This window comes from Carlito syrichta, unplaced genomic scaffold (genome assembly GCF_000164805.1).
Source record: "Carlito syrichta isolate Samal-C Ts95f unplaced genomic scaffold, Tarsius_syrichta-2.0.1 Scaffold301764, whole genome shotgun sequence".
Lineage (NCBI taxonomy): Eukaryota > Metazoa > Chordata > Mammalia > Primates > Tarsiidae > Carlito > Carlito syrichta.
Window position 1 is genome coordinate 204,736 of NW_007245860.1, and position 20,698 is coordinate 225,433.

The 20,698-nt window shown below is 38.1% G+C and overlaps 1 protein-coding gene across 3 annotated transcripts in view; it reads left to right on the forward strand.

Moving 5' to 3' along the window:
• PLCB1 (phospholipase C beta 1) overlaps window positions 1-20,698 on the forward strand; it is a 283,302-nt gene that overhangs the window by 55,866 nt on the left and 206,738 nt on the right. For all 3 annotated transcript variants that reach the window (XM_008055186.1, XM_008055185.1, XM_008055187.1), the window contains exon 7: window positions 19,664-19,810. In XM_008055186.1, coding sequence (XP_008053377.1) covers window positions 19,664-19,810 — 147 coding nt within the window. The remainder of the gene's footprint in view (window positions 1-19,663; window positions 19,811-20,698) is intronic.

Here is a 20,698-nt window from a genome sequence, read left to right on the forward strand (position 1 = left end):
CCCCTTGTCAGGGACTGGGTGGGGGGTGGGCAGGGAGGGGAGTGGGATGGCTCAGTCAGAACAGCTTCTCAGGTTGCACTATGCTGAGAGGGAAAGAGTTCACAGAGTCACAGGCATGTGGCCCCCAACATCTGCATTTTTCAGTCTTGTTTTACTCACAATTTTACAACCAAATAAGTGGGAGGGAAACAGGCTGAATGCTGAGAGAAAACAAACCATGACCATAAGGAAACTACCAGATTGAGTGGGAGGTATGGAAAGTCTATCCTAATCCTTAACAGAAGAACTGAAAAATGTGCCATTACAGAGAATACTGTCAGGAAGCTGGCAGTGACCAAGGATTTCACTAATCTCTCGTGGAGATTCTGGGAGGGCTGTCTTAACTCTGGATCACTGCAGTCTCTAAGACTCCAGCTGTGACAGCAAAGATTATCTCCAGGCTAGGGGTAGCATTATTTAAACTGGAGATATAATTGAGAGAGATGAATAAAAATCAAACTTCTTACTAACTGTTCTCCCTTACACGTAGAAAATGAGTCACAAATGCTTCTCCATAATGTTGCTCTATGTCTTTATAGAGAGTCGCCCAGGTGTTGACTCTGAAAGAAGAATTCAAGTACATAAATTTGAGAGGTGATGCCAGAAAGCAGTAGTAGGAAAGTAGGAAATGAGAATGAGGAAGACAAGGCAGCTAATAAAAGCTGCGTTGTCAAGCCAGTGATACCCAGCCACAGTCTTTATTTGTGGATGCTCCGAGGACATGTTAATTCTCAGGCATTTCCGTCTGTTCCACATACAGTGAGCCATCAGACAAAGAGAGGTAGATGGAAATCCAGCTCCATCACGTCTCCTGGAGTACCAGTACAGTCTGCTACAGTACGATTACCAGCAAAACAGTATTCACCATAATCACAGTAGTATAAAAAGGATTGTTATATCAAAATCCTCAGCTATAACAAAAATCTCCAGCATGCCAAAAGAGAGAGCCTTCAAAATACCTGATATTCATTGGCCAGGTATGGTGGCTCATGCCCATAAACCCAGCACCTTGGGAGGCTGAGGTGAGAGGATTACTTGAGCCAAGGAGTTTGAGACCAGCCTAGACAACATATGAGATCTTGTTTCTACAAAAAGTAAATTACAGAAATAAATTAACCAAGTATGGTAGTACACACCTATAGTCCCAACTATTCAGGAGTGAGGCAAAAGGATCATCTAAGCTCAGGAGGTCAAGGCAGTGGTGAATCATGATCATGCCACTGCACTCCAGCCTGGGTGACAGAGTGAGAGCCCTGACTCGGAAAAAAAAAAAAAAAAAGATACCTGACACTCACTGAACATTTTTCTTTATTCCAACACATACCCAATGTAATTGCATGCATAATTTTAATCTAATAATCATGGAAAATAAAGATAATCTTTGCTCTCAAGGAGCCTATACCTCCAAGTTATTATACAAAATAACTATAATATACCTCCATTCGTTCATTTAGCAAATGTCTATTGAGTGTTCTTTATGCATTAGGGAAGGTTGTAGGAAAGGGAAGTTTCATTTATTGAGGTTCTAGGGAATTTCAGAAATTGCTCCAAGCACTTTACCTGCTAATTTTCTTGTATAAGCTTCAGAACAAATCTTCAAGTTCATGTTATTATCTCCATTTTACAATGAGGAAACTGAGTCTTTGGATGGTCAAGGAACTTGACTAGTTGCGCTGTATGAGAAGAAATTAGTGAGAAGTCCAAAAGGGTAGCATTTGTGACCTGAATGGAAGCCTTGGTTCTGCTCTTGACTGATTTTTGTCATTTATTTACTCAACACAGTTTTTGGAGACTTGCTACCTGTGCCAGCCCTTGAGCTAGACAGCAGAAAGGTGCCATTCTTCACCTCACAGGGCCCTCAGTATTATAGAACATCTTCTGTAGTTGGTGGTGCTGCAGGATTCTCAAGAGGAAAATGACATTTTATGCCATGCTTCATGCTGTAGAGCAGAGAGTCAGATGGGAGAGAAGCCAGTCAGGTGGCATTTAAGGCACTAGAGTAACATGCTCTCAGTAGTTCTCTAGAAAGCATCAATAGACAATGAGATTCTGGTCGTGCCTTTATGTTAGACAATGGAAGAGATGTAAATAAAAATCTCCAGCTTGCCAAAAGAGCGAGTCTTCAAAGTACCTGATACTCATCAGCTGGGCATGGTGGCTGATGCCTATAACCTCAATACCTTGGGAAGCCAAGGCGAGAGGACTGCTTTAGCCTAGGAATTCAAGGCCAGCCTAGTCAACATAGCAAGATCTTGTCTCTACAAAAACTAAATTAAAAAAAATTAACCAGATGTGGTGGTGCATGGTCCTTGCCCTTAGAAAGCCAATGTCCAGGTTGGCCCAGGAACATGACATTCTGGTTAAGAATCTAGAGCATTTTTGTTCCTTTGAATTATGGTCAGGAACCATCGTGGAAGGTCTCCTATAAGAAAGCAGCATGGCAGTGCACTAGTTAAAGGCTATGGAATGTGCTTCCTCCCCTCTAAGAAATTCTACCTCTAAATGATAAATCACTGCTTAAGCAAGTCTAGCTTCAAATACATCTCTGAAGCTGTATTGAAGAGAGAAAGGTTCTGATCTGCATTCTGTCCTTATCTCTCTATGTCAATTTAAAGAAACTACTTAATCTCTCTTGGGACAAAGTTTGTTTATCTGCCATGTTAAATAATAAAACTGTCTTCTACCTACCAAACAGAATGATGGGGAGTAAATAAACTCACAGATGTAAGAATACTTTGGAAAAAAGGAAAGTGCTAAGTCAAAGTAAGATGTTATTATTAAGAATTTTCACACAGAACCACATCAAATAGTCCAACATAATGCAAAAAAAAACTGCAGGGACTCAGAACACTGTGAGAACCATGGGAGGGGCTAATCTTCAAAAGCTTTGGGAAAGAGCACATTTAGTTGAGAAGACCCATTTAGTGACCATTAGCACCCCATAGCTTGTATTCACACATAGTTTATGGCAATAGGATGGTTTTTGCCATCAAGATGAAATAAGAATGTGTGACAACCTGAGAAATAATTATAATGCATGAGCTGGGGCATGGTGGCTAACATCTATAATCCCAACACTTTGGGAGGTCAAGGCAGGAGGATTGCTTGAGCCCAGCAGTTCAAGACCAGCCTGGGCAACATAGTGAATCCACATCTCTCCAAAAAAAAAAAACTGGGTATGGTGGTGTGCTCCTGTGGTCCCAGCTGCTTGAGGGGCTTAGGTGGAAAGATACCTGAGCCCAGGAGGTGAGGCTGTGGTGAACCATGATAATGCAACTGCCCTCCAGCCTATGCGACAAAGTGAGACCCCCCAACTCAAAAAATAAACTAAAATAATACATGAGAACAGGTAAAGAATATACTTACTCCAGGGATGGGAAGATAAAATGATAAAATAGCTAAAGAAACCAGCCAAGTTTATATGCTACACAAACACACAGTGAGCCGACAAATGTGACAGGGAAGTTTGTGCCCAAGTAAAGATCACTGAATAGGAACATTTAATAGATTATTTCCTAAAGCCGGCAAATTGATTTTGGTAAGCAACAGGATATTAACGCCATCTGCACTGACTTTCTCTGAGCTAGTCTAGCAGAAGTCACAAGGGCCACAGCAACAGGAATAAAATGAAAGTCAAGAAATAGCTTCTTAATGCTGTGCTTGGAAGTGACTTAAGGAGGTGCCCATTGGACTGGTGACTTTCCAGGATGCTCTGGTATTATCACATTAAGAATGGGGATTGAGTGATGATGAATGGATTCTCAACCACCTAATCCCAGTGACATCCAAACATATGAGTGACAGAGCCTGCCTAACTGGCATTTGGCATAATAGAAGAAGGCTGGAAGCCATGCGGCTGGCAGACATATCGTCCAGTTTGCCCATATCGACTGTGTGATGATTTCATGTGGATTTGTGGGCCATCTGTCTTCCGATGCTAAATGTCATCAAGATTTCTCTGTGTGCAGGGCTTGTGAAGGAGTTATTTGATGTGTTTGGCTGTTTAATTTTTTTAAGCTAACTTGCACTTTTTATTTCTTTGTAAAACCAGCAAAACAACGTCACCTCTTCCGTTTAGCATTTCTCTTGTCCTCTTGTTAGCGTGACAAGTTTTCCATTGTATTTTATTTTTCTTCCTAAAAGGCAGACTAGTAGGTTGGAGAATAAAAATGCTAGAGGATGCTTGAAATTGCTTGCAGAGATTATAATGTAAATTAAGTGTGGAAAAGAATTTTGGACCTTGATAGACATATTAAAATCAAAGAGCTAATCCTCACACCTCTGCCAGATGGGTCGTTTGACCCTAGGAGCTCAGCTTCTTTAAAAAGGGAGATTAAAGTAACACATTTTACAGAGATAAGTAAGTCATGGGAAAACTCTTCCTTGGTCACATTCAGGGCTATTTTTAGGACTAATGCTGGTGCCAGGTTGAAGCCAACTGCCATGGAGGCAAGACTCCTCTCCTCCCCATCATTCATATCTCCATCCAGGCCATTCCTGGGGGAGTTAAGCAGGTAAACATCCTCAATGGCACCCACCATCATCTGTCTTTCCATTGTCCTGGCATGAGTGCCATATCCAGCTTTCTTACTACCTACCCTTGTGCCCTCAGACAGGTTGCTTACCCCTCTAAGACTCTGTTTATGCAACTGAAAGTGAGAATTAAGGAGTATCTCTCAGGCTGAGCGTGGTGGCTCGTTCCTGCAGACCCAGTTCTTTGGGAGGCCAAGGCAGGAGGATCACTTAACCCCAGGAGTTCAAGACCAGCCTGGGAAACATAGCAAAACACTGTCTCTACAAAACATAAAAATAAAAAAATTAGCCAGGTGTGGTGGTGCATACCTGTAGTCTCAGCTACTTGGGTGACTGAGGTGGATTGCCTGAACCCAGGAGGTCAAAGCTGTGGTGAACCATGATCGTGCCACTCTGCACTCCAGTCTGAGTGACACAGTGAGACGCTGACTCAAAAAAAAAAAAATTGAAGTACCTCTCTCATCATGCAAGTTGTGGTGGCTCACACCTGTATTCTCTGTGCTTTGGAAGGCTGAGACTGGGGAATTGCTTGAGGTCAGGAGTTCGAGACCATCCTGGGCAGCATAGCGAGACCCAGTCTATTTATAAAACTAAATAAATAAGTATGTGTGTATTAAAAAGGAAAAAAAAATTCTCTCTTGGGATTTCTGTGCCTGGTAGGAGGTCCCTGCTCAGTAATGATAGCTCCCATTATTAATTATCATTATTATTATTATTATTATTGTCTTTCTCCTATAACTAGATGACCAGTGGTGTCTTTTACAAAGCATAGTGATTAATGGCATGGACCACAAAGTCTGAATGCCTGGGCTCCAGTCCCAACTTATTCACATGTGAGGTGTACAGCCTTAAGCAAGTTACTTGCCTCATGTTTCATCTATAAAATACTTACAAAATAATCCACTTACATAGTTATTGTGAAGGTGAAATGAGTTAATATTTGCATATAGTAAGCAGTGCATACATGAAGGTTTGTTAAACAATATGCTGGAAATAAATTAATTCATGAAGCTCTTCTAAGGGTCTCTTATTCTTCCTTGCCCTTCCCTTTCAAGTCAGACTCCATTACTTTTTTTAAGTATTGTGTATGTAAACACAGCCAGCCTCATTTTAATTCCTTGAGCCTCTTTTCCTCAGCACTTTGCTGCCTTAGATTTGCTACTTTTAGACTAGCCCAAGAGCATTTCCACGTCAGTCCTTTGATGTCTTAATGGATTCATTTCCCAGGTAACCATCCCATTATAAAACACATACCAAACAAGGAAAAGCCTGAACAGGGACCTTTGCAGGTAACTTAGTCACGTGCCGTGAATTATATTTAGGGAGTACCTTTCTACCATGCCCCATGTGCTTTTCCCCTTCCCCAGCCATGGAGCCCATATAAAGTATAACAGCAGCATATGTACTGAGGATGCATCATTGGACTCAGGAGCTCCAGTTTCTATGAAGAGCATCTGCTTGTGTTCCCAGACCTTATTGAAAGTCATGTTCATGAACTTCTGGGTAGAAGGTGAGAGCCCTTGGATTTATTTCAGATTTTTACTCAGGAATGTATTAGGAAATTCTACCTGAGCAAAGGAAGCTAAAAAGAGAGGATATTGATGGGGCAAGCAGCTTGCCATGGGCAGTGAGATCAAGTGTAGTCACCTCTGCTCTTGAAGGATTGATCTGCCCTATTCTGAATTTCCCTAGTCGCCACCTTCTGGTCTATTTTGATAGCCTTGCACATTTAATGCTGCCTGGTTAGTACTTCTGCCAGGGGCTAAGCAGAGGTAGGGAGGAAAGTTAACACCTCCTGTCTCCAAGCTTAGGCAACATGTGAGACCTTGTCTCTACAAAAAAAAAAAAATCAAAAAGTTAACTGGGTGTGTGTCACATGTATGTAGTCCCAGCTACTCAGGAAGCAGAGGAGGAAGGATCGCCTGAGCCCAAGCAGTCGAGCCTGGAATGAGCCATGATCATTTCACTGCACTCCAGCCTGGTCAACAGAGTGAGACCTCAACTCTAAATAAATAATGAAAATAAAACTTCTAATCTCTCTAAGACTTGATTGGGACTCGTCCCTCCGCCCCCAAATACTCCCTGTCCTTCTACAGCACATTTGATGATCTTCAAGATATCATTAGTTAACGCTGGCCAGGCCACTTGGTTCTGGTCTGTAAGCTGTCATTGCATTTATTTGATTTTTTTTTCTTTCTTCCTTATTTTATTTGAGATATGATGTCTCTGTTGCCCAAACTGAAGTACAATGGTGCAATCATAGCTTACTACAACCTCAAATTTCCAGGTTCCAGCAATCCTCCCAAGCAGCTGGTACTTCAGATGTGCATCACCATGCCTGGCTAATTTTTAAATTTTTTGTAGAGATAGGATCTCACTATTTTGCCCAAAGTGATCTCAAGCTTCCAGACTCAAGCAATCCTCCTGTCTTGGCTTCCCAAAGCAATGAGATTATAAATGTGAGCCACCCCCTGCCTAATGTTTTTTAAAAAAATTTTCTTAGTCCTTGTTTTGAAGTATCATTTATATTAATAGCTAAACTCAGAATTGCCACTTTTAGTTATCCATGGTACAACTTAGTCTGAGAGATTTAGTTATCAAAATGAACCACTCGTAATGTGAATTAACACACAAATGTTAATATTTGTAGAACCAAAGAACTAATATGCATTAGCACTTGCAAGTCAGGTACTGTTCTGAGTTGTGAAGATCATCAGTAAACTGAGGAAACCCTGTCCGCTGGCTAGACTTCCCACTGGGTGCCTGTATCTCTGCTGACGGCTTTCTTTCACTGCCAGAGTCCCCGCTTCCCAAGGGTATAGTGAGCCAGAGGTACTGGGGAATTGTCCCCCTATAAAGAGTCCACAAATGATAACTGATGAAAACTTGGTATGTAAAAGCTTCAGCTCCCTCTTTCCTTAGAGGGGATCACTTTTAAGTACATGATCTAGCCCATTTCCTAGTGATTATTGGCATTAAACTCCTGTTACCCACATTAATGGCTTGCCTGATCACTCACTCATGATTGGCTATCTTCCCCAATACCTTATCAGTGTTTCAAGACTCAAATCCTCATTTCAGAATCTGATTCAAGGGAAACACAAGCTAAGACCCTCTGTCCTCATGAAACTTACCATCTTGCAAGAGGATACCAAAATTAAAAACAAGTAAATATTGAAATGACAGATGGTGATAAATGGTGACAGACAGTAATGTGTACTATGGAGAAATATTAAGCAGCGTAGTAGATAGGAGGGCCAGCAGGCGTGATCCAGCAGGCATGATTGCTATTTGTATAGGGCGGTCAGGGAAGTCTTCATGTTATGGTGACGTTTGGGGAGACCATCAGTTCAGTGTACTCAAAATAAGCCTCTCTTTTTCTCTCTCTCTCCCCCTCCTCTACCCCCCTCCTTCCCTGGCGCGTGCTCTCTCGCTCTCTTGCTCTCTCTCTCTCTCTCTCTTAAAATAATCTAGAGTAGCATCAACCTCTAAAAGCCTTACCTACTGCCTTATCATCAAAGGGGGAAACTGGTATTTGGTCCAAGCCAGCAACCATCTCATTCCTTTCTGTTCTTGGTTGTTGATCATCCTTTTCATAACTACAGGCTCAGCTTCATCCTGCCAGTCTTGGGTGGACCGAAGAGGTACTCTTTTAGGCTCAGGCTCAAGACCATCTACTTACATCACTTAAACAGATACTTCTACTTCTAAAGGTTCTGGCTGCTTGGGAATACCAGGACCTGAAACTCTCTGGAACACCTTCTGTTCCAGAGCAACGGGCTTTTCTCTTTAGGACATCTGACTTATCTGGAGCTTCCCCTAAACTTGAGGACACTGAAGGCTTAATATAAGAGTGCCCTCAGGACTAAGCAGAAAATGCACTCTTTTGTTTTGGGATTTTTTTTTTTTTTTCCCTCTGCCATCCCTCACTTCCCTAAAGCAAAAAGTAGAATACTTTGTTGCTGCCTGTTTTGGAGAAGAGAAAGAGGGACTTGACCAGGATAAGTGAGGAAATAGCTCATCTATAAAATACTTCCTACTATGATAAGGATTGAATGCACAATTTATTTCATTGCTTTAGAATTTAGTTCTAAAAATCTCCTTAAATTTTTTTTTACATTTAATCTGATGATTTCTCTTGCAGTATATTGAACTCAAATTGCAAATTTATATAAGAGACAGGAATTAGAATTACAAATCTTGATGTAATTTTGTCGCCAATGGAATGAAGTTATGATCATCATGAGGAGTGTTGGACAAGTCACCAGCACCCAAAAAGTCAAGAGTTCCTTTGACTCAGTGATCACTTTTTTAGACACTCAAGGAATTGATCACTCTATATGCACTGCCTACCTCCTCCCCACAAGCAACTTTGTGAGGTGGGCATGGGAAGCCAAAGGGCCCAAGCAACATTCTGCTTGGTAAGTACCTGAGAACTCAGGTTATCTCTGTGACAAGGATCGCACGCTACCTGGGAGAAGACATAACAAGAACAACCTGACTGACGAATTAGCCATGCAGTGACATCTGTGGTGAAATACTTATCACTGCCTGTTTTCATTAGAAAGACATAGATAAAAGAAAGCCAAGGCACCTCACAATAAGTCTCAGACTAGGCAAAGCTGAAGATCTTCTTGTTCTTCCTATCTAATTCAACTGTACCTAAAAATACTAGGATCAAAAATAAAAATAATGTGAAATTTAACTTTTTACATTTAATCAACAAAAATATCTGAAATATGGCAACAGTAGAAAACCACAGAACTTCAGAATAAATATGACGGACTGTACATATTCATCTCATGGAATTTTCTTAAGACTACTAAAAAACTGCAGTAAGAGATTATTTAAAGGCATAATTTGGCAAGAGGGAATGATAACAATAGACAACAATTACATAATTTAGACCGCTGACTATATTAGAGGGGACCCCCAAAATGGAATTTATTCATTTAAAATGTTTATTTATTTTTACGTGTTTAAACTTTAGTCCCCTTCAAAGTACTCTCCATTTGATGCAATATACCTACCGAGACACTTTCTCCACTGCTCAAGACAGTTTTTGAACTCATCAGTTTTGACGCCCTTTAGTGCTTCTGCCATTTTTTTCCTACCTCTTCCAGAGCAACAAAACATTTCCCTTTGAGGACTTTTTTTTTCATCTGGAGAAACAAACAAACAAAATCGCTCAAGGCAAAATTGGGTGAATAGGAAGGGGTCAGTCATGATGATTTTGGTCAAAAACTGCTGAATACCCAGCGCAATGTGGGCAGGTACACTGTCATGGTGAAAGAGCCAGTCAGTCACCTGTTTGCCACAACTCAGGGTGTTTCTTCCACAAGTCATGACGCAAATTTCTCAAAACTTCCAGATAAAAACATTGGTTGACTGCTTTGTCTGGAGGAACAAATTCCAAGTGTACAAGGGGTCTGCCTTCCAAAAGATAATTCTTGTTTTTGGGGTCCCCCCTCATATGTTTATAACTGTTACCAGATCTGTAGAACTAATCGTAGATCAGCCATGTGTAAAACTGGGAGCCAACATGAGTTATTCTACAGAAACCTTAAAAGTCCCTGGAATTGTTGGTGCTAGTTTCCTTTGGAAGTGAGATTGGAGGTAAAGCATAAAGTGAAGGGGATTATTTGACAGCTGCTTATGAAACAGCCAGAACTCCCACCTGAAAGAGATTAAGGGTTTACTCTCTGAATTCAGGAAGACAGAGAGTGTGAGGATGACACAGGCCACCATTTTGAAAGGCTAGTATTTTGAAAGCAAGGAGAGAAAGTGATCATAAACCTACTAAATGCTGAGACCTTCAGTGTTCTTCCCCCAATCTGGTTCTAGAATGCTGACATCCAAGCCTTCACTTTCCTGGCAAGAGATTAGACCGAACCCCTCAAGACTCTGATCAGACCAAGATGAAAGACCTAAAGATAATTAACATTAGAGATTATTGCAAAGGAGAAAAAGACAGATTCTTCTGCACTGATGCCTTATCAACTCTCCTATTTTTCAAGGTTACCAAATGCAATCAAAAATCTCACACACTTTTTAGTCTGCCAGTTTGAAATATGAACAGATAATTAAAAGTTTTTGGCCAGACATGGTGTTTCACACATGTAATCCCAGCACTTTGGGAGGTCAAGGCAGGAGGATTGCTTGAACCCAGGAATTTGAGCCATGAGCATGCCACTGCAATCCAGCCTGGATGACAGTGAGACCTTGACCAGAAAAAAAATTTTTTTAAGTACTAAACATATGGAGAAAATTTTCTTTTTAAAAAAGCAGAAATAAGCAGGAAAAAATGTAACTTTGTAAAAAAAAAACAAAACATGTAGTGAGAATTCTTTAAATATATATCCCTTAAAAAAATAAATACGCCCGGCTCGGTGTCTCAGTTTGTAATCCCAGTGCTTTGGGAGGCCGAGGTGAGTGGATTGCCGGAGACCGCGGGTTTGAGACCCGCCTGAGCAACTTGGTGAGACCTCATCTCTACAATAAATTAGCCAGGTGTGGTAGCGCGCACCTGTAGTTCCAGTTGCTTGGAAGGCTGTGGCGGAAGGATCGCCGGAGCCCAGCAGGTCAAGGCTACAGTGACCAGGAGTGGCCACTGCACTCCAGTCTGGGTGACAGAGTGAGACTCCCACTCAAAAAAATAATAATAACATATATATATTGCACATTGCATTCATTAAAAAAGAACAGAATGCTAATTTTTAAAAAGAAGTGTCAGAAAATATAAACTGGCTCTTAGACATTAAAAAGAGTATAACAGAACTAAAACACTCAGAGAAGAGTTGGAGTGAAGTTGAGGAAATCCTTTAAAGAGTAGAGCAAAAAATATTGGGATGAAAATGGAAGGAAAATGTATAAAAAATGTAAAATCCAACCAAATAAGATTCCATAAAGAAAAAATATAGGAAGTTATCATTGAAATAATTTATAAAATTTTTCTCAAACAATACAATAGCTTTCAGATTGGGAGCCTTCAAAGGGAGCCCAGCACAGGGAATAAGCATAAACCCATACCAAAGCACATATATCATTGTGAAATTTCAAGGAAGTGGGACCAAAAATGCTAGAAACTTTTAGAGGGACACTAAACAAAGCAAAACAGGCCACATGATTGTATTTAGGATACTGAGTCAGAACGTCTTCAAATCTCTTAATAGGCATAATAGAAGCTGAGAGATAATAGAATAAATTTTCCCATAAAAATATTTAAAACAAATTTCCAGCCAGGCCTGGTGGCTCACACCTATAGACCCAGCAGTTTGGGAGGCCACTGTGATAAAATTGCTTGAGCCTAGGAATTTGAAACCAGATTAGGCAGCATAGCAAGACCTTGCCTCTACAAAAAAAAAAATCAAAAAATTAGCCAGGTGTGGTGACACATGCCTGTAGTTGCACTACTCAGGAAGGTGAGGCAGAAGGATCACCTAAGCCCAGGAAGTCTAAGTTGCAGTAGTCATGATGGTGCCACTGCACTCTGGCCTGGGTGACAGAGTGAGACCCCCAACTCAAAAAATAAAAATAAAAATAATTTTTAAAAATTTTCAATCCAAAATACTATACCCAGCCAAACTAAATCAAGTGTGCAAATGTGATGAAGCTTTTTTAGACATGCAAGACTCAAGAAATTTAACATCCATGAGCCCTTTCTCAAGAAGTTACCAACAAATGTGCTCCAACTAAGATGAAAAAGCTAATCATGAAAAAGGAAGACATGGTATATGAAAATAAAAGAGATTTAGTGCAGAATAGAAGTGAAGAAAATGAAAATTAATCTACCTACATTGGAGCAGACCTAAAGGCTCCAGAAAAGACTTCTTCAAGAGAATGTAACAAAGAGGTTTAGATAACCGATAGACATTTTGGATTTCAACTAGAGATATGTATTTTTAAAAGTTAAGCAAATGACAAAACAAAACAATTACTAACTATAGGGAAAATAAAAAATTGTGCATGAAAACAAAAATTATATGACTCAGTCCTGAATAGAATACACAGTCATGATAATATAAACACTGAGCACTGTAGCTAAATTATAATATAGCTATCTCAGAAGGAAGGGAAGAATGTGTATTTGTGCTGTGGGAGTAGAGATAAGAAAGAGGAATATTCTCAACGTTTAGGACAATAAGTCAAAAATAGTAATACAAGCATATTATTTTGAGATATAGAAGTAAATACCAAAAGCATCAGCTAAAATGTTTCAAAGTGTTTCCTTCTAATCAAGGGAAATGAAGGAACTTATTTCTACTAACCGTCCTAGTAAAATAGTACTGAGTAACAGCTATAGATATAGTTCTAAACTTAGAAATCAACTCTCAGCTTCTGGACCGTGCTGTTTTTCCTATAGTTGCTTCCTGAAGTTTCATCTGTGTGTGAAGAGCAAATCACACAGGTGCATTCTTAGCCCACCTTGGTGATTCCACTCACTGGTTACACTCAGCTCCTCCCCATGCCTTCCTTCTAGACTCAGTCCATCAGCAATCAAACTTGGCTAATTTTCTTTCATCTTCTATCAGACCTTGGCAGCAGAAGGGTGAAAGAGAAACTGGAGCAGAACTAGATCATAATGAGTTGATTCTTTCAGAAGACTTCTGAAATTTACAGCCCCAAGAAGGTTCCTATGTGGCCAGCATGAAGTTAGTGTGTTTGTCTACTAACTGGGTGCGTGGGCTCCAACTCCAAACTCTTTAGCTATGTATGCATTAGAATACTAAACTAAATGCATAGAAACTGTACAGCAAAAGGAATCAAGTAAAAATTTTTTACAAGCCATGTTTTAAAGTTCTTGAAAGGCAAGGCTCTGATGGACACATCCTTGGTTATTCCCAACCCTGGAAACATAGAGGTGGACCCTCAATAAGTATGTGCTCACTGATTACCACCAGTAAGGAGCGCCCCAACTCCCGGATGAGGTCAAGCCATCTTGCTCTTCCTGGAGAAACATGAGCTGAAAATACCTTTTCCCAGATGTTTGAAACAGGACATCAACCCAGAAGGTTCTGCTAAGAATAGGTTTTTAGAAGCCAATAGATAAAATGATCAAGACCTGAGAAGATGAGAGAATCAATCTGCAAAGCTCTTATAGACCATTTTTCTGTTCTAGTCTCTAGAGCTCCCTTTCCTGGACACAGATTCTCCTCATTTTTAATTTTCCTTGAGCCCCATGGGATGGCCCTGAGTGGGGAGAAGATATCAGAGTAGCCTGTACCCCACTAAACACTCAAGGGCCTTTGCAAGCTCTTGTAAGCATGAACTACATCCAGCTGAGTGTCCCTGGATAGACTGCACAGTTTTAAAGCATGATTGTGAAGTATCCCTGGAAGGTATGATTATGTCACAGCAGAATTTTGAATTTGTGTCTTCCTGACTTCTTCAGAAGCAGTGCTTTTTTTCTATCCCTTGAGGGATATACATTTTCTACTTTGGCTCTAAGTGGTTCAAGCAATTTATGTATGCTTATAATAAAGACCTTTAGGTATAATTATATGAGTGACATGTCCAATTGGAAGAATACTGATCTTTTATTAAGAAAATATGTAAGGGAATTTATTTTTAGCCTTTGTCAACTGGCCTTATCCTTCTGAATTTAACATCTCTCCCTGTTGATTTTATTTCAAAAAATTGTAGCATTGCTTTTCATTGTGGCTTAACGTTTTGTAATCTTATTCTAATCTGGGACATTTTATTTTAATGTAGCTAGTAATAATTCCTAGAACATTAGCCTACTTGAATTATAGACTTTTAGCGCTAGAGGAGACTTAAATGTCCATACAGTTTACTCATCCTGTAGTTAAGGAATTTGTCCCTGACAAGTTACTGCTGGCAGAAGTGGGAGGAAGCTACATTTCTTGTGCTGTTACTAATTTGTTTAGAAAAGTAGTGTGTTTTCTTACCTTAATTCTCAAAGTTTTTCATTCTTCTATGCACCTTTTTGGACCAGAAAAAAAATTATAAGCAGTTTTTCATAAGCAGTGAAAGTTAGCTAGAAAAGGACTGGTGCATTAAAGTCAACCACAACCGCAATATTCCAGCTGTTTATAGGAAAGGATGATCATCTGAGAATCTGTTCTCTGTCTCAAAGTCTTTTCTAATCAGAGCTACTTTTTAAGCTAATTCATTACACCAAAACATATGTATTTTTACAAATGAACTGCCACCTTGACTGAAACCTTATGGATTACAAGCTGACTACTCTTTATCCTTATTTTTTCACTGACTTTTCTTGACTTTGACCTATCTCAGCCTAGTTATTTGCTGCATCAGACATCTTGAGCATTTGCTTCTTTTGTGACAAAGCAAAGTTTCAGGATTGAAAAGTTGATCCCTGGTGTATACTGACCTCCAGTGTGCAATTGTGTTCTCTCTGAACTGCCCTCCATATTCATTCTTCATCCTTATTTGAGGTTATGTAAATTCTTTTACTGGGGATTTTTAAATTACTTAATTGTAATTATAAATAACCTCACACTTATCCACCTATTTTTAAAATTTATTTCAATCTATGCTAAAAATTATGTGAAAATATTTGATTCCTAGGAAATAATAAAGATAGATAGCCAAGAAGATTATAGTTCAATTGACCTGTAGAACATTAGCTAGCTTTGTATTCAATTTAGCAATATCTGTCTAGGTTTTGTTTGTTTGTTTTTGGTTTGTTTTTTGGTTTGGTTTTTGCTGACAAAAATATACAAACATATACACATATGTTATATATTAGTGTCTCATCGCCTTCTTTGAACTAGCTTTGTCATCTTCTGGTTTCCTTATTAATAAATTGAATAAAACTTGGATGTACATTCTTTTCATGTTTCAAATGATATCTTGAGCTTAATTATAATATCTTCATTTGAGATGTCAAATATATGGTGTGTATACCCTTACTTTTCTGTCTTGTACCCATGACAGACATCAAAATTAATCACAAGCGTGGTTCAGAATCTTTCTCAACACAAGTGCCCAGAAGGCACAAACAATAAATGGGCATTGGAACTAAAGTTTAAATTCATTTGCCATCCTTGCCCTGTTGGTGTATGTCTTTTTTTGAAATATATATTCAACTGGTTTTAAACATTGCTGATCAGACCAAAGAATATTTATTCTTGCAGTTTGTAACTACAAGTAAGTTACAAACTGATCCTCAGGGTCAAATCTGGCACCATTTTATTTGATCACACAATGTTTTATTGTTGTAAAATGCATGTCTTTATAAGGAGCGTATACTTGCTAGTTTTCTACACCCTATGACTGCCCCAGTATGCACATCCATCCAGCAGTCACATTACTTTCCCTTTCTGGGTCCCAGAAGACACATGCATTTACTACCTATCCTCTAAGAAATAGCTGTAGTAAGAGATTCAGTTGTGTGAAATTGTCAAATACAGGTTGAAACAGCAAATCTGAGCAATTTCAGATCATTTGACTGAAACAGAACACAAGAATCAAACAAAATGATGATGTCTTCCAGGTTCAAAACTTATTTTCTATTTTGTATCCCAATAATCATCCAAAAGAGGTGGTGATTTAATACCTACTAAGCACAAAGCATCTTAGTAGACTCCAGGGATGGCAAAGATACATGCACATCTGGTGTTGGAGGTGCTCATGCCTGCCTTTCAAGGGAGAATGGTTTTTTTCTTTTTTCTTTTTTTTTTTTTGAGTTGGAGTCTCACTCTCACCCAGACTGGAGTGCAGTGGCCACTCCTGGTCACCGCAGCCTCGACCTGCTTGGCTCCGGCGATCCTTTCACCTCGCCTTCCAAGGAGCTGGAACTACAGGCGCGCATTACCATGCCCGGCTAATTTTTTTGATTTATTGTAAAGATGAGGTCTCATCAAGTTGCCCAGGTGGGTCTCGAACCCGCGGGCTCAGGCAATCCAATCACCTCGGCCTCCCAAAGCGCTGGGATTACAGGCTGAGCCACCGAGCCTGGCCTGATTTGCTCTTCTAATAGATTATGAGCTCTTTAAAAGCAGAGGTTGCATTTTACTGTACTTTATTTTTGTGTGTATTTTAGCACATGGTAGGTATTTGATAAATCTTTGTGAAATAAGTGAAAGATAAAGAGGGAAGAAGAAAAAGAAGGGAGAAGGGAGAGAAAAAATGGAGAATATAGTTTAAGAAATACCTGACAGGCTAGACTTGTTACAGAAATAAGAGAGACTACAAAGAAAACAGAACTTTAAAAATAAATTTTTGTCCTTCTTTATGGCTGTGTAATATTTCATCATGTATATGTACCACATTTTCTTTATCCAGTCTATTTCCAGTGGAGAATAAGGTTGGGTCCATGTTTTTGCTACTGTGAATACTGTGGCAATAAACATGCGTGTACAGTGTCCTTTTTGTAGAACAATTTGTGTTCCTCTGGGTATATTCCCAGAAGGAGTATTGCTGGATTGTGTATGGAAGATCAATTTCGCAGCAAATTGGATAGAGTTGGAGACATCATACTTAATCATCTATCACAGAAAAAAACATATACCACATGTTCTCACTCATAAGTGGGACCTTACATTTATAACAATTGCACAAGGAAGGGATTGGAAGTCATGGGACACAGCCAGGGGAGGTGAGAAGGGGCTAACACATAATAATACAAAGGGTACCTGGTCCTAAACCAGGGAAAATGAGGAACAGTTGGAGGCCCAAACTTCATCTGATTGTAGATTACGTATGTGCCTAATCCTGACTTGTACCCCATATCTTTATAATTAAGTTAAAATAAATAAAATAAAATTTTACTTCTAAATGAGTTTTATACTCCAAAATATTTTTAAAAACCATCTATTGAAGTAGCTTGGCCCTAAATTGACTTCGATTTGTTTCCAAAAATTGAATTTAGTCTAAAGGGATAAATGCATTCCACCATAGATGAATTTTGAAAAGAAGTTTTCCAAGGTGGTGACCAAAGTGTTCTTATCAATAGCAGCATGATCAGAATGATCATTGTGTTAGGTGATGGTTCTTTAGAGATATAAACTATGGCATCTATTAAAAATCAGTCTCACAAAAACAATCTAAGGAACTTTGTGTCATATTTCTCATTTCTAATGCAAGAAAACTTTTAGTACTTTTTCTTTTTATCATCATTGAAATTATCAAAATATGTTAGAATTAATTTTAAGCTGTTCATGGTACAAATAATTGTTACTATTTAGAAGTTCGTTTAGAAAGATTTTTCTTTTATAAAATAGCTCCTCCCATCAAAAGAGCCAATAGCACATTTTCCTCCTTTTCTTTCTTTTTATTTATTTATTCTTGGAAAATATCAAAGAAATTCTAGCTATAATTTTTAAAGAATTTGGCAAAAGTAGTCATTATTCACACTGAGAAATACATTGAATGTGAAAGATTTTTACTGTGGTAAATAGTGCCGGCTTTGACATTTACAGATAGCACACCTCATACTGTTCAAGAATAAATAATACTCAATCAATAAAAATTAGAATAGTCAGATATTGCACTTTTACTGCTAAGTTTGGTAGTAAGGGTGAAGAGAAGGAAAACAGGTACTTTTATATTCATTGTTTAAAGTCAATTGCTAGACATGTGTATTAAAAACTTAAAATTCTGCATAATCTTTGAGCCAGCAATTCTATTTCTGGGAATTCATCCTGAAGAAATCATTAAGGATTTCTACAAATATTTACCTATCAGAGTATTCACTGCAAGGTCATTTATACTAGTGGAAAAATTAGAAATAATTTTAATAGCCAGTGCTAATAGATTATTACTTTGTGTTATAGTGTCATATTTTATAACATCAAATATAAGTTGTTATATATTTTATATGTTATAGCTAAATATTTATCTACATGGAATTTATTTTTAAATGAGAATATTCATTACATATTGTTCGGTTAATAAAAAAGAGGTTACTAAATTATATATATATAATTATATATGTGTATATATATGTATGTATTTATATATATATATGATTGCAGCTTCATAAAAAAATTATACACACTTTTTTTTCTGGAAGCATACACACCAAGTTTTTAACCATAGCTACCTCTGAAAGAAGAGTTAGGTATGTTCAGAAAAAGTTTTATTTTCCGTTCTGTTTATTTCATTTCCTAAATGAACATACATATATCATTTTTATAGTAATAAAAAATCTTTCAACAAGAAAAAAATAAATGCTACCTTCCATCACTTTTTTGAAACCTCTTTTCTACCGACAAATGTGCTGTTGTTTTGAAGCTTTGGTGGTCAAAGTTGAAGGAACAAACTGGTGATGGATCAAAATAGTTAAGATGGTTCTATATATCTACAGAGATTGCTATGATAAAGATAAAGAATTGTCTCTGTCTCAATACAGGATCAAAACATCAAGTTCTACACCTTAAATATATACATTTTCGCCAATTAAAGCTGAAAAAATAATTATCTCAATGTTTAGCATTAGTCAACTCAGAAAAGTTACATCAAAAGAAAAATTGCTAAATAGAATCTGAGTAAACTAAAAAAAGTGAGTCATATTTTTTCCATTTGAAGTAAAATCATTCTAACTATGAAATTTAAAGATCTCCTTTTTATGAACATTCAGTTTTTTATTCCTAGGAAGAACTCATTTGCAGTCATCTTTATTTTCTATTTCAGAGAAAAAGATCATCATTTGAAAACACTTTGACTTCATTTAAAATGATACAAACACGTGTGAATAAGTTTTTATTAAAAAGTAATATATAGCCATAATACAAAACTTGAAAAATTATCCTAGATTCTCTCATCCAGAGATAAGCACTGATAGCATTTTGGTATTTATCTATAAAGTTAATACCCAGTCTTATATTTGAAAGCAGGAGGTTGATGTTTAGCTATTTAAATTATCTGAAAAGTCAGTGGGGATCATGTAACTATATTTTTTCCCTACTATCTGTGACATTTGGAGATAATTGTAGTGAAACAGCATGATCTTACACTCTTGTTTATATTAAATTGCAGTTGTGGCTGCAGTCTACCTTGGATGCTTTCAGAATTTTCTGCAAAAGACTAAAAAATAAAATTAAAGCAGCTTGATACCCCTGAAAAGAATGCATTCACATTCTTCTTAACTCTTTACTTCCTCCAGGACAGATATCAGTGGATGGATTTATGCGCTATCTGAGTGGAGAAGAAAATGGAGTCGTTTCACCTGAAAAACTGGATTTGAATGAAGACATGTCTCAGCCCCTTTCTCACTATTTCATTAATTCTTCACACAACACCTACCTCACAGGTATGAATTTATAGTCTCCAACTGTTACTTTAGCTAGTCTTACCAAACTTCACCAACCTCTACTTTCTGATGTCCAGAAATTAAGGTGCATTTTCTGTGCCTCTGAGAACTCTGGGGTTCCACCATCAGTCTTTACCCACGTGCAATCATGTCCATATGTCTGTGAAGCAATATCATTATTTCTCCATAGTCTAAGACTTCAAGTCTTCTAAAAATGCACCATATCTGATATCTTCAGACCAGTGGAATTCTTGTATAATTGAACTGATTCTTCAGTGAACTTCAAGCCATGCACAATCCTACCTAGTTCTTTGGACTTTGTTCATCTACAGGAGGGTTCCAGAAGGTGAATTTTTGCTCAAGATGGAAAAGGACTTTAGACAAAAAACAATTGTCCTATGATTGAAAACTTATACTTTGTTATAAATATTATAATAGGGTAGGAAATAATAGTGATGTTTCTTAAGTTAAGCATTGCCATGAGTGTTGGCAAATTATTAGACAGAAAAATATTATAACATGTTTAAGTGAACACTTACGTGTGTGTGTATATATATATATATATAAAAATATACATAAATATATATATATACACACACACACATATATACAAATATTATCTCACCGTAGTTTATAATTAAAATTTTAATAAGTGCAAATTTCAGTAAGGAGTATTTTTTTTTTTTGAGTCAGAGTCTCACTCTTGCCCAGGCTGTAGTGCAATGACATGAGCATCGTTCACCACAACCTCAACCTGCTGTGTTCAGTCGATCCTTCTATCTCAGTCTTCTAAATAGCTGGAACCACAGATGAGCGCCACCACGCCTCGCTAATTTTTTGATTTATTGTAGAGATGAGGTCTTGCCAAGTTTCCCAGGCTGGTCTTGA